General features: G+C 31.4%; 2 protein-coding genes across 7 annotated transcripts in view; one reads left to right on the top strand and one right to left on the bottom strand.

Annotated features, from left to right (window-relative positions):
* The window catches only part of LOC123672377 (centrosome-associated protein 350-like), a 73417-nt gene extending 66782 nt beyond the window's left edge, over positions 1 to 6635 (bottom strand). The window contains exon 1 of the mRNA XM_045606466.1: positions 5517 to 6635. Within this exon, the coding sequence (XP_045462422.1) occupies positions 5517 to 6390 (874 nt within the window). The 5' untranslated portion in view covers positions 6391 to 6635. The remainder of the gene's footprint in view (positions 1 to 5516) is intronic.
* Positions 6636 to 6938: 303 nt separating this feature from the next.
* LOC123672378 (ubiquitin carboxyl-terminal hydrolase 47) overlaps positions 6939 to 14685 on the top strand; it is a 312797-nt gene continuing 305050 nt past the window's right edge. For 4 of the 6 annotated variants that reach the window (XR_006746263.1, XM_045606467.1, XM_045606472.1 and 1 more), the window contains exon 1: positions 6939 to 7154. The gene's annotated coding sequence lies outside the window, so the exon portion shown is untranslated. The remainder of the gene's footprint in view (positions 7155 to 14685) is intronic. The other 2 variants (XM_045606468.1, XM_045606471.1) reach the window with 1 other exon arrangement.

Below are 14685 nucleotides of genomic sequence, written 5' to 3' on the forward strand. Positions count from 1 at the left end.
TACAACAAACTAACCCTTCTACAAGACTGGCTTTCTATCCACTGAAATGCGTCAGTTCCCTTTTCTCAAAAATCAAAGATAAAACTCCAGATGGTTTGCAGTCCGATTTAATATACAAAATCCCTTGTAAAGACTGCAGCAGATGCTACATAGGTATGACCAAACAGTATTTTAAAAATAGAGTCTACCATCACAGATAAGATTGTAGACCCACTAATAAAGATAAAAATGAAAAAACCGCTCTAGCTGCTCATCACTTCAACGAAAACCACAATTTCGATTTCGAGAACGTCACCATCTTAGAAAAGGAAAAAAATTATAAAAGGAGATGTATCGGCGAGATGATTCATATTTCTTTGAACGAGACGGTAAATTTGAGGACTGATGTACAGAATTTAAGCACAATATCACAACATTTTAGAGAGATATAAACGGATAATTCGTTCTTGATGAATTTCAGGAACATACCTCTTTCTGTGATATTAGATTACCATATGACGCTCGACGCTATGTATATGACAGATGATATGGAGACTGGTTTAGTTGTTTATTATAGGAAATATCTTTCAACACCCTAAAATTCTAATGAAAGATATTGAATAATTTTATCTATTGACTAATGGACCTATATATCGAGTTTTTGAAAAATTGACAACACAGTTTTATGTCCACCTCAGAATATTATGAGGGATAATCCATATGAATAGGTATGTGTTTTTAAGTATGTTTTTATATTGCTCTGTTGTATTTTGTTTCTATACCTACTAAAGTATACTGTTTTTTTATATTATGGCACTATGTTACGCCCCATATTTTCAATGTCGTTCTGTTTCCAGCCTTGAAAAAGACCAGAAATAAAGGTCGAAACGTCGGCATCTCATTAAGGATTTTTATTTCCCCTGTCCTCTTTGCCACTACATAGTTGAATACACTACATAATAGAATATTCTTGACTCAAAAGCGAGCCATCATAGCTATGTACCATATGAAATATCGAGATACATGCAGAGGTGTTTTTAAAAATGCAGGTATCCTAACGTTCACAGCAATTTATGTCCTTCGATGCTCACTATTCCTTCTCAAAAACCAGAAATTGTTTGAGAAATTCAAAAATCACAACACCTCTAGGAGAACATACCCATACATGTACCCTAGAAGACATTTATCTCTCACCCAAAGCAGCACAGAATATATGTGCATGAAGATCTTCAACAACCTACCCAAGAACTTCCATGTTATAAGCAACATTGAAATATTCAAAAAAGAAATAATCAATTTCCTTCTTAAAAGTGAACCATATAGCCTAGATGAACATTTTCAAAATTGCAGAGATATCTTATCAAGTTGAAATATCTTTCTTTTTTTTTTTGTGTTAAATTGCATTTGACCTGTCTTCTCTTCTTTGTATATTACAATGACTGTAGAGGAATCAATAAATCATTATTATTATTATTAATAAAATAGACCGCCTTCAACATTTATTACAAAGCCAAAGCAGCTGTCATGTTCTCTGCTTAACAGAGCACTGGAAGTCAAAAGAGGAACTAGACTTGAATATTCATAACATGAGATTGGTTTCATTTTTCTGTAGAGAAAAAGGTGAACATGGAGGAGTGGCTATCTTTGTCAAAACAGGAATAATATGTAAGAGGCGTATCGACATAAATGAAATTTCCATTAAAAAAGATTTTGAATGTGCAGGAGTACAGTGTAATATTGGAAGGAACATATTCTTAGTAATCGCTGTGTATAGACCTAGTTCATCCAATAATTTCAAAACATTTTTTGAACAGTTAGATAAAGTTCTTATTATGGTTTTTCATGAGAACAAATCTGTCATTATCCTAGGAGATTTCAACATTGATCTATTAAAAGTAGAAAACAATAACCACAGAAATAAATTTCTATCAATGCTGGCTTCATTCAATTTATCACTCACAATTTCAGAGCCCACTAGGATAACAGCTGAACATGAAAGCTGTATAGATAATATCATCACAAACTTGACAAATTATAAAGCGGAAGTAATAAATAGTTGTATTTCAGATCATACCTCTCAGAAGTTGATGTTTAATGCGGTTGAAACAAATGAAGTTCGATCAACATATCGTAGATTCTTTGGAAAATAAGCCATGACGAACTTCAAGATGAAACTTAGGATAGAAAAATGGGATAAAGTATGTGATCTGAGTCCACATGGTGTAGATGAACAATGGAAACATTTTCTGAATATATTCTGCCTATTATTCAACGAGTGCTTTCCACGTAAGTTAACACATTCAAACAAGAGAGTTGTCTTTCACTATGATAATGAAGAGCTGAACGAATGTAAGAAAAAACTTGATATTCTGTTGACCCCTAAAACAAAAAAATCAAGAGTTCAATGACCAGTACACCCTTGAAAAACATAACTATGATCAATTACTCATGAAGACAAAATCCAGTTTTTACGAAAGAAGACTTCAGGACTCTGATAATAAACAAAAAACAATGTGGGCCATATGCAATGAACTGAGGGGTCCAACAAATACAGATAAAAATTTTCCCAAGGAAGGTGATCCATATGAATTGGCAAATGACTATACCACCTATATTTCAGAATTGATCCCACAGCTTCTAGAGAATGTTCAAAATGTCAACTTCAAATGCAGTATTGAGGAAAACAATAGATCTATGTTTCTTCAACCAACCACCGAAGAGAAAATAATGGGGATAATAAGAAATCTGAAAAGTAAACATTCTTATGGCGAGAATGAAATACCAGTTAGTCTCATTAAACCTAATGCAGAGAATTTGAGCTATATATATACTCTCATATATAATAAACAACTCGCTTAGATATGGTTTATTTCCTGAGCAACTAAAATTGGCACTGATACATCCAATTCATAAAAAAAGGTGATGAGGAGCTATTTGAGAACTACCGCCCCATCAGTATTTTGCCAAGTTTCTCAAAAATTTTTGAGCATGTTATGTGCAGAAGATTAATGCGTTTTAGGAAGAGTGCAACATTTTTTCAACATCGCAACATGGTTACCTAAAGGGCAGATCAACACAGACTGCAATATTTGAGTTCACAAAAGTGATATATGAACTAATTGAACAGGACAAGAGCCTATGATTGTTTATCCAGATCATACTTGTTGCTAAAGCTGGAGAAAATGGGAATTGGAGGTAATGCCATCTCCTGGTTCAGATCTTATCTACAGAACAGAAAACAGAGGGTTATAATCAAGAAAAATGGAATACATGCCAAATCATCGATATTACAGACCCATCATGGAGTGCCACAGGGAAGTGTATTGGGTCCCATGCTATTTCTTTTATTTATAAATGATTTGTATGGTAACTTTGATATGTTTTCAGCACATTTGGTGGGTTTTGTTGATGATACGAATATCTTGATTGGGGGTGAATATTCTGATATATATATTAAAGTCAAAGAGTGGTTAACTGTGAATAAACTCATCCTGAACAGTAATGAAACAACAGCCATTTCATTCACAACTAATAGGAGTACGAAAGAAAAACTCAACCAAATAGATATTGGAAATGAAAAAATTGTTCTTGAAAAATGTACAAAATTTTTAGGAATATTTATTGATCAATTTCTGAAGTGGTCACATCATATAGAGTGGCTCACTAAAAAGTTGAGTTCCGTTTTTTTTAAAATTAGAGTCTTAGTTAACTATGTTGGAAGAGAATGTTACACAAATGTTTATTTTGCAAATTTTGAGTCACTAGTTCGCTATGGCATAATATTCTGGGGGGCTAGTTCCGGTATAAATGAAATATTTCTTATTCAAAACAGAGTATTAAGAATTATGTACAAATTGGGAAATCGTGATTCATGTCGGGGTGTATTTATGAAAAATAAAATATTAACTGTTATTGGAATTTATATTTTTGAATCATTGAAATTTTTGTTTAAAAATCGTAATAGATTTGATGTTGTACAGGTGACTGATAGATACCCTGTGAGATCCAGAGACTTTCATTATCCTTCACATCGTCTAAAATTAACAGAAAAACACCCAGAATATATGTGCAAAAAATTATTTAATGAGTTACTTCAACATTTGAAGGTTTTTGGATCTTACAGAGTGTATGTCCAAAATATCAAAGAATTTTTGTTAGAATTAGAACTGTATTCTTTGAATGAATACTTGGATAGGCATAGGTGAGAAATTTATTTTATTTTGACGTCATTCGTTTGTAATTCTTACGTGGTGGCTCATGTACTGTATGTTACAATATGAAATAAAGGTTTATTATTATTATCATAATCAACAAAATATGCCATGAATCCTTCAGACAAGATGCATTAAAAAAATTATTTGAAGTTTTGAAACAAAACTCATATCCAATAGGTTTGGTAAATAAGCTTCTGTACGCTTCAGATACAACACTTAAATCCTGTAGACAACAGGAGAATAATGACACAGTGGAAAAATGTTATGCATCATTCCCGAATATAAACAAACTGACATCAAAAATGAAAAATTTCTATTGACAACTTACAACCAAAAACAGTAAAATCATTATATAGTAATCTAAAGGACCTGATACCAACAAAATTAAAAAGTAAAGTAGTGTATCAGATAAAATGTCAAGATTGTAAGGGTACGTATATTGGTCAAACTTCCCAGTGGGTGAAGAGTAGAGTAGCTCTACACAGATCGGATATCACAAAACAGAAAGATCGATGTGCACTTACAACGCACGCTCAAAACTTGAACCATAAAGTTTATTTTGAAAATGTTGAAATACTCAAAAGAGGAAGAAACTACCAAAAAAGATTGATTCATGAGATGATCCAGATCAATAAAAATGAAAATACTATCAACAAGAAATATGATAAAAAAAAACTCAGCAATATTTACAGCTATTTGTTAGAAAAAGAAAAAGAATATGAATTTTACGACGGTCCATTAGATGAATTATAAGAAAATCACGATTATAAAGATATCAATCTGACTTGTCATCGGGACATATTGAAAACTCATTAAAACAGACGAAATAACCCAAATCAAAACAGATCACATAGTTGTTTTTAGAATGTATTCGTGTAAATTTATGTTTATATCAAATTAGTTTTATACCTGTAATATGCATCGTTGAGCACACAACTCAATTAGTTTTAAAAGATAATATTAAAAGCATATTAAAAGTTATATTCTCGTGGAATCAAGCTACAATATTGAAAAATAAATGCTAAAAATCAGCCAAAGGGTTTAAGAGAAAATGTACGACAAACTTTGTTGAGAATTTGTCTGCTCCCCAGCGTTGCTGTTTTGTATATAATATTTATGAATAAACAGATTTTGCCCATATCAGCTTATTTTTCTGCTATAACACTCAATTTTTTAACATTCTATGTAATTATAGCATCTCTATGTTAAGTGTACAATTCCAAGATTAAAAGCTGTTTGAAAGATATGGAATTGGATACATTGCGATAATTTGCCTAATACATACAGCAGATAAACAATGCTTTAATTGTGTTGTAAACTCACCCCTATAGAAAGCTTGAATTTTATTTGCGGCTTGATTGAAATTAGCCTCAGATTTATTTGTATTTTTCAAGACATCTGCATTAGTTCCTTTATTTTCAGATAAGCTTATTAAAGGTTTGAGTTTTGGAGAACTATTTACACTTGATTGGTCATTTTTATTTGTAAATGAATTTTTTTTTTTTATATTTGCTATTGATCTGTTCTGCAATTTCACAGGTTTTTTTGATAAAACATCTGAAGTAGTCTTTTTAGAAGATAAATAATCACTTGATGGTTTCTTTGCAAGGGAAATACCAGAGTTACTAGGTGCACTACTTTTATCAATTCTAATCTGTTCCCATCTCTCTCTAGACTTTGAACGTTCACGTTTAAGCTGAATATTTCTTTGGACCAAAGCCATCGATTTTTTTTGTAATTCCAATAGTTTTTGTTTCTTCACTTCTAAATCAATCTTATTTTTGGAATCTATCTTTTTTCTCTGTTCCTCTCTCTTTTCTCTCTGTTGCCGCATAAATTCTTTTGTAGATTCTTTATCATGTGTCATATATTTTTTATTGCATATCAGTTCAGGCTTTTTTTTGAGTTTAACACTATAAACTTCTGGAGGAATTACTGTTTTACCCATAGCACTAAGTTTTTTATTTGCTTCGTCAACATTTTCATGAAATACTTTGTTAGAAGTGCCATCATCCTTAATTTGTGATGATTTAATTATAATTGCTTCTTCATTCGATTGACCACGCTCAAAATTAATATTACTCAAACCTGCATTAGATTTTATAAGTCTCTCCAATTCTTCACTCAATTGAGCTATTTCCTTTTTTGTATCGTTTATTCGTTCTCCAACGTCAGTTGAGATTATTTTTTTCTCCATATTTCAAAAATTTCAATTCAGCTGCTGGACATTCTTACAAATCTAAGTATTTTCAGTTAAGTTTATGTTGTTTTTTTGTACTTTTAATAACACCAATAAAAGTTTCAATATTCCAATCTCAATTTTTAATATGGAAACAACGTCCGTTTTATTCCAATCTTTTGTAAATAGCGGCGCAGAACACAGATTTAGACGATTTAATAATCATTGCATTTATTACACCATAGACATAGACCTATATCAATTAATCTAGACAAAGAAGGATTCATTTTTCTATGATTAGATCAAGTATTACACCTATTTTATCTATGATTACACAGAGAATTAATGACATTTGAACTATTCCCTGCATATTTACCAAAATTTGAAAAGTTTCTACGGACTATTACAATCTGAATACTACGACTAAAAAACTAATTAATTAATTATTTGTGTTCAAAAATTCAATAAATTACAGTATTTCAGACTGTATTAATGTATTATTTCTGAAAAAAGAAATAGGACTTCTGTTAATAGGTTAAGTATCTGACACCTTGGTTCGACATTCAAGTCATGTGTCTATAAAATGGCGCCTAACGGAATTTAACGTACTATACACATGTCATTTTTCATTAGAAAAAATTACTGAAGTCGACTTATTAACTAATAACTTCAAAAGTTCAAAATAGAAGTGTATCAATTGTAATAATTCTTCGTCTTCGTTTCTGAATGTTTCTTCATGTGACGTAATAGCGATATTTACAAGTTAGAATTATTCTTTTAAGGTAGGTATTTTCAGTTCTAATCTAACCATTTTCACTCCTTTATCAGATATATGATTAAGTTGGAGTTACGGGAATTGTTAGACATGTATTGCTGGACTAAAATATTTATGTTAATGCAATTAGAACAATTAATCAAAAACTGAAACTTAATGATTTCGGTATAGATAATTTTCAGGTTTCGAATACTTGATACATCCTTCAAATGTCTAAATATATCTTGGACATATTCCAAGAAAACCTTAATCAGTTTCCTATCTAGGGACAGTAGTATATCGTATTCTTATAGAAAAGGGGATTAAGTTTTTATTCTTATAATAAGAATTCATATAATGTCAAGTATGCTTGTCTGCCTCTTTAGTGGTGTCTGCCAAGAATTAGCTACTATGCTCCAATCATTCAGCAGAATACTAATATAGAATTAACACTTATTCTTTGCCCCATTTAATTTAAACATAATGCAAACATTTGATCTTGATCTATATATCTTGCTATTTACATCATATGCAGTTCAAAATGAATTTCTCTCCATAAATCAACTTGTCATTCCTAGCCAAATAATAGTGGTTCCAAAAAAATATTCATCAGTTGATTCTTATTTGAAATGAGGTGGGAACGAATTAGAAACAACATTCAAGGGTAAATATCAAGGATCTCATTAAAATATGTGGTTATATCATAGAATAATGGTAAATAAGAGGTAGAAATATATATACAGCCTGCCAAAAAGTAGCGTAACTCGCCAATAATTTTTATACAAAGAATTATTAGGGATTATCCTCGCATCCGTCGATTTTCAATTTCAGAAGCAATTGAAGGTATAAACATTTTTCCGTTTCCTATGTGGCAAACAGTTGCTCTAATCCATTAGGCAACGGAGATTGGAGAAGCACGAGACTAGGGATGGGCAATAAATATCGAAATATCGATATTTTTCCAGAAAATTTCCGATAAATATCGTCGATATTTTCAATTCCGATAATATCCATTGTAGATATTCTCAACCGATATTATCGATATATTTATATAGATTTCAGAGTATCAAATTCAATATTTTTTTATATTTCACATTATGATTTCGACCTCACGAAACATATTATACTCACTAGAGTATAGTATATCCATTAGTCGAAAATCCTGATTTAGCGGACTATAAAATAAATATCGAATATTTTCTATATATTTAGCAGTTTTGAAATTCTACTCATCGAAAATAAAAAGTTATGTCTCGATCTTGCTGAAAGCTCAAGAAAAAATGGACATAATAAAATTAACGGCCGTTTCTTTCTGTACATAAACGTCCTGAACCATTTATTTGTTATTGATGGAATTTCCTGATCCCTTTTACCCACCTCATATTAACCCATACAATAAGAAGCAAAAAATATCGAATTTCACACTTCCAATTAAATATCGAGTATTTTCGATATGTAGAATTTCAGAAGTGAAGTACCTAATTCATTTTGAGATTATTCTATAAAAATGGAATCAAATTACTAAATGTGTTTTCAACTGAATTTGGTAACGATGAATCATAATGCGAGATATTGAAAATATCGAATTTGAAATTCTGAAATACCTAAATATCGAAATGTAGAATCGCAAAACTGAAATTCTGCATATCGAAAATATAACTACTAAAAATCTGGATTTTCGACTAATCCTGATCGAAATATGATCAAAATATGTTTCGTGTGGTCGGAATCATAATGCGAAATATTGAAAACTACTAAATATGTCGTTTTCAACTGAATCTTATTATTCTCCTCTATGATAGAAAAAACTTTATCGAATTCAAAAAATTTTCCCACACTAAAGTATTACAGCGATATATATCGGTAAATATCGATGTATCGATATTTTTGCTCTAACATATTTCTATAGTGTCAGAAAATATCGGTACAATATATATCGATAGTTTTCTGTCCCTTGCCCATACCTACACGAGACAACTCCGTTCCCTATGTGGCTAACGTAGGGCTACCATAAATGTTGGAACATCGAGCGGGACAAGTGGCATAGAAATAGGTTCAAATTCCACACAACAATTCCAAACTCATCTGAGAGGAAGGTATTCATTTAATAATCATCCAAATTTTCTATTAGAATTGTTTAGAAATGAAGTATGAAGTTCTGTTAAAGAGTCATAAAAAGGTCGGTTATAGCTTTTGAGGCCCTTTCTTCAGCTACTAATTTTTTTTTCGATGGCACCCATAGCTTCAGCAAGCGTGAAGTTCTGAAAGCCATCGAATTCTAGAATGAGATAGTACATCAAGTTGTTTCTGCATACTCACGAAAACCCTTCATCGTTCGTACCTTACAGAAATATCGAAAAATATTTGGAATTTGGAAAAGACCAATGGACTACACAGAAATGGCCATCATATCAGCGCAAGTGGAAGCAGTATATGCGTTAGACGAACCAATAGCTTCGATGTCTTTGGATATAACCTCTTTTAATAAAAAAACTCGCCTTCATTTTCTTTCAAAGTAAATATTCGTGTTATACGCTGTGAAAGTGAAAATATTTTGTATGGAAATATTAAGGTTCTCTATAATGGCTTAACACAAAATGAAGTGATTGAAGAACATGATTTATGGGTCTAATTTTAATAATTTCATTTTCAATCCTTTAGCTTCTGAAAAATAATGTAAGAGCAATGGGAACAGCTTTTCAGCTTGATTACTGGAATCCGCTGAGATTCCATAAAAAGAAATTTTTTCTTACCTACACTATGTAAGAAAATATAAATCTAAATAACGGGCAAATTACTATGACCGGGACACGGGGACTCAAAGGTTCAAACCGGGACATAGGGATGGGCAAGGGACAGAAAACTATCGATATATATTCTGTAATTTTTGTTGAATAAAGGTATATTGTATCGATATTTTCTGACACTATCGAAATGTATCGAAATATGTTAGAGTAAAAATATCGATATATATCACTGTAATATTTTAGTGTGGGAAAATTTTGTTGAATTCAATAAAGTTTTTCTATCATAGACGAGAATAATAAGATTCAGATGACGAGATTCAGTTGAAAACGACATATTTAGTAGTTTTCAATATTTCGCATTATGATTTCGACCACACGAAACATATTTTGATCTACTTCCGAAAATCCAGATTTTCAGTAGTTTGTTCCCATTTCATGGAATATTTTCGATATGCAGAATTTCAGTTTTGCGATTCTACATTTCGATATTTAGGTATTTCAGTGCTTCAAATTCGATTTTTTCGAATTTGAAAATATCGACGATATTTATCGAAAATTTTCTGAAAAAATATCGATATTTATTGCCCATCCCTACCGGGACATGTCCCGGCCTACCGGGACGTATGGCAGCCCTAGGGCCTAGGCTAGCGCAACTCGCACATTTATTAACCATCAGCGTTGCCAGGTCGACAAGCCTAAAATATCCTACCGCGTGTTCAAAATTATCGTATTTTATCGTACATTTTATCGTATTCCACTGATTTTTATCGTACATAAAGGATATTTTTGCGAGAATATGATAATTTGTGGACAAGGATGAAGAAACAAGCAATATATCGAATAAGTAATATATTTTTTATTTAGACCTAACGGTTAATGAATATCTGATTAATTTATTATCAGACAAGATCAGAGAACCTGCATTATCTATTCACAGATTGTCGGTATTTTCACTTTATTCAGTATACACCTCATTCTAATGTCTCTTATGGTTAAATTTTACTTCCTGAATAGGATAGATAGAGATGCGTACAGATTCGAAAATAAAACAAGAAATTTAGGGAAATCGTGAAAGAATGGATCAAATTTTACTCATGACATCGTGAAAATCGTTTCTGTTATTTTTGTTTTTTTTTCCAGAAATTACTCATTTCCATATAAATTCTTTTCCCAAATAATTTAGAATATTGCCAAAAACATGCAATCGTTGGCAAAGATGTAAAAGAAACCGAATAAAAAATAACCAAATAAAAAATTCTTTGAATATGGATGTTCGAGGTACTAGATACGTTTCGAAATTGAATCTGAAATACTAATAAAAATTACGTTTTTCGGAAATAATTCTAGGATCCTATTATTTAATGATACCTATACATATATACTTGAGGTTGAAGTTTGTAAGTACGATTTCAAGTAACAAATTTATTTTGATAATTATATTTGACTTCAATAGTCTTTCTGAATAAAAATTATTGAATTTAATTAACATGCATTGTCATGTATTTCTTTTTCATATTAATTCAAATAAATATTTCTAATGTGCTTTTTTTCAGATACGCCCTTTTCAATTGAAATGGCAGTATATTTTTGATGGTCTTTGTTATGTGCTTTCAACAATTGAACATTTGCTTCGATTGCCACATATTATAAAATAATATGAATCTAAATAATTGGATTGGAAATACGAAGAAATATCTTCGTAAAAATTCTCTATAAAATAAAGGTCATCAGAAAAACGATTTTGTTATGTGAAATGAATATACATATCCAAATCTGAAATATTCAGCCACTCAAATATGTCAATGAAATTACCGGTGTGAATTTGGCAGACTGTTTGACGTAAATACCCGAAGGCGGAAACCAGTGGCGTGCGGCATAAAAACGATTTATTATGGAAATATTCACTAGATCGGATAGAAATTTAGGAAGTGGGTTCCGTATAGTATTCAGAGTATCCGTTGAAGGAAATATTGATTGATTGATTGATATCCCGAGATCTATAGAAATATAGATCTCGGGATATTTTAGCAACGTTTTTATTCAAATTATCAGCTGTCTAATTTGAAAAATTCATATCTACGGAAGTACGCTTCGGAGCATAACCATATTTGAAATGTAAATTACTATTAGCGATGTGAATAAACTGTAAAAAAATCATTGACTTCCCTTGGGATCCAGGGGTAGTTTTTTCAACCCTTATACTTCGAAAATTCGTAACTTCGGAAAAACGTGTCGGAGCATAACCATGTTTGGAAGGTAGATTACTATTAGCGATGTGAATAAACTGTGAAAAAATCATTGACTTCCCTTGGGATCCAGGGGTAGTTTTTTCAACCCTTATACTTCGAAAATTCATAACTTAGGAAATACTCGTCGAAGCATAACCATATTTGGAATGTAACTTACTATTTGCGATGTGAAGAAACTGTGAAAAAATGATTGACTTCCCTTGGGATCCAGGGGAAGTTTTGTCAACCCTTATACTTAGAAAATTCGTATCTTCGGAAATACGTGACGGATCATGAACATATTGTGCATATAGAAATCAACTAGCGATATGAATAAACCTCAAAAAAATGATGTATCTTTTCTTGGGAATAGATAATATTTCAGTTGAACTGGTTGATAATTATAGGGGAATATTGAAGTTCAGTACTAAGATGTTATTATTGTTTAGAAATTTCTTGATTCTGCATAGTCAATTTCTGAAAATGAGATTAGAGTCCTTTTTTCTCTTCAAAATTGTTGGATCGTTATCCTGAGCATTGAAAATTAATGCGATATTTTGATATAACAACTGATTTTTGTATGGATTCAATTTCTGAGAATGAGAATTTTTTATAATTCCATTCTTTTTTTTGCCTTCAAAAAATGAATCGTAATTCTGAGCGTCCTGAATATTAGAATCAATGCGATATTGCTATATAACAACTGATTTTTATACATAGTGAATTTCTGGAAATGAGAATTTTTGAAAAAGTTAATTTTTTTTTTGCCTTCAAAATTAATGGATCGTAATCCTGAGTATGGAGAATCAATGCGATATCGCGACATAACAACTGTTTTTTGTACGTAGGCAGTTTGTGAAAATAAGAATTTTTGAAAATTTCAGTACTTTTTTTTGCCTTCAATATAAATGAATCGTAATATTCAGCATGTTGAACAATACGATATAACAACTGACTTGAAATGAATATTGGTTATAAATGCCCATGTTCCATCATTCATCCGATATCATATTTGGATGACCATCATATGGATGGTTCATTTTGATTTGGCTAACCATAATGAGCAAAATCAATATTTTGCTCAATGAATGTGACCCGCTTATGTGAAAAGTTTCGGTACATTTGTTTTGATTTTTTTTATTATTCCACTAAATACGTTTTTGAATCAAATTAATTTTCGTAAGAATGAAGGAATCTGAAAAAATTTAGCATATACATTTTTTCTCGAACCCATCTGATAATAGTCGACCCTAACTGATATTTCTCACAACTTCGTATCCCTCTCTAAAATCGGTTTCATTGCCTATCATAAAAAGCGAGTTATTTCTTTCAAAACATCTGGTCAATCCGCCGTAGAAAGCTACCTATTACCATCTCTGTATCTGTCTATCGAGCTCGAAGTTGCTGCATTGCCAAATGTTCGAACAACCTTTTTACAGTAAGCTGGCAATTCATTGGCTGGCGTGTAAGAATTGAATGCCGTCAAACGTAGGGTAAATGCACTGGTTCTCGACCAGTTAACAGAAACATCGATTTCGAGCACGATTTTTTCACACATAAACTTATCAAATTTCAATGGTTTTGGTGTTCATCGATTCTTTGGCGAGTTTTAAATGATTTGTCATATAATTTTAAACGTTCTTTCCGCATTTAACCTTTGAAATGTGGAAACATATAGAAAATCTCAATAACCTCGGTTCTCGACCACGCCGCAGAGTTCTCGACCATTTTTGTGTTAGTTTTCGACCACTAATAATAGTGGCCGCTCCACTTAAGAATTTTATAAAAAACTTTAGAGCGAGATGAGTGATTAGTACTTACTTTCTTACCGTGCCATCGACATCACTACCTATCACTCAGATGAATTTCAGAGGAGCTAATCAAGTAAGAAACACTCGAAACGTAAAAAAAAATTATTTTGCAAAAGTTTCCACTTTCTATAAATATTTCAAAATAGCAACTCATACAACATTATTTGGTTATTTTGCTCTTTATTCTATTTAGAAACTAATGAGTAAATAAAATATAAAACACCGACCACCAGTGGTCGAGAATTAAGTACAATTAAATTGGTTCTCGACCGCGAATAAACAAAGGGTAGAAATAAGTGTTTCAACGTTAATTCGGTGGTCGCAAACTAATATTCAGAAAGTAGATATATAAATGAATCAGGTTATCGAAAAAAAAACGAAAATAATCCAACAGAAATATATCGGTTGACATAAACAATTATTGAAGTAACATATTGGTTCTCGACCACTTTGGTCGAGAAATAAAAGATACAAATTTTCCAATACCAGTTCGCGACCGCTGAATATTTAACAAAAAAATATACATTAATCTGCTTCTTGATTGAAATACACTAGAAAATATATCTTATAGTTGATATGGAACAAAATATACACACATAATTCATTTAAAATAAGAAATAATTACTATTTTCTGGTCATATATCACAAAGCACTTTTCTAAGAGAGGACGAGAAAGAACCCTTTTCTATGATAGACGATTATAAACTAATTTTTAGCGCGAAAACTTTGACCTATATCACTATTATGCAAACTATCTTGGAAGGGTAGAATGA

This window comes from Harmonia axyridis, chromosome 2 (genome assembly GCF_914767665.1).
Source record: "Harmonia axyridis chromosome 2, icHarAxyr1.1, whole genome shotgun sequence".
Classification (NCBI taxonomy): domain Eukaryota; kingdom Metazoa; phylum Arthropoda; class Insecta; order Coleoptera; family Coccinellidae; genus Harmonia; species Harmonia axyridis.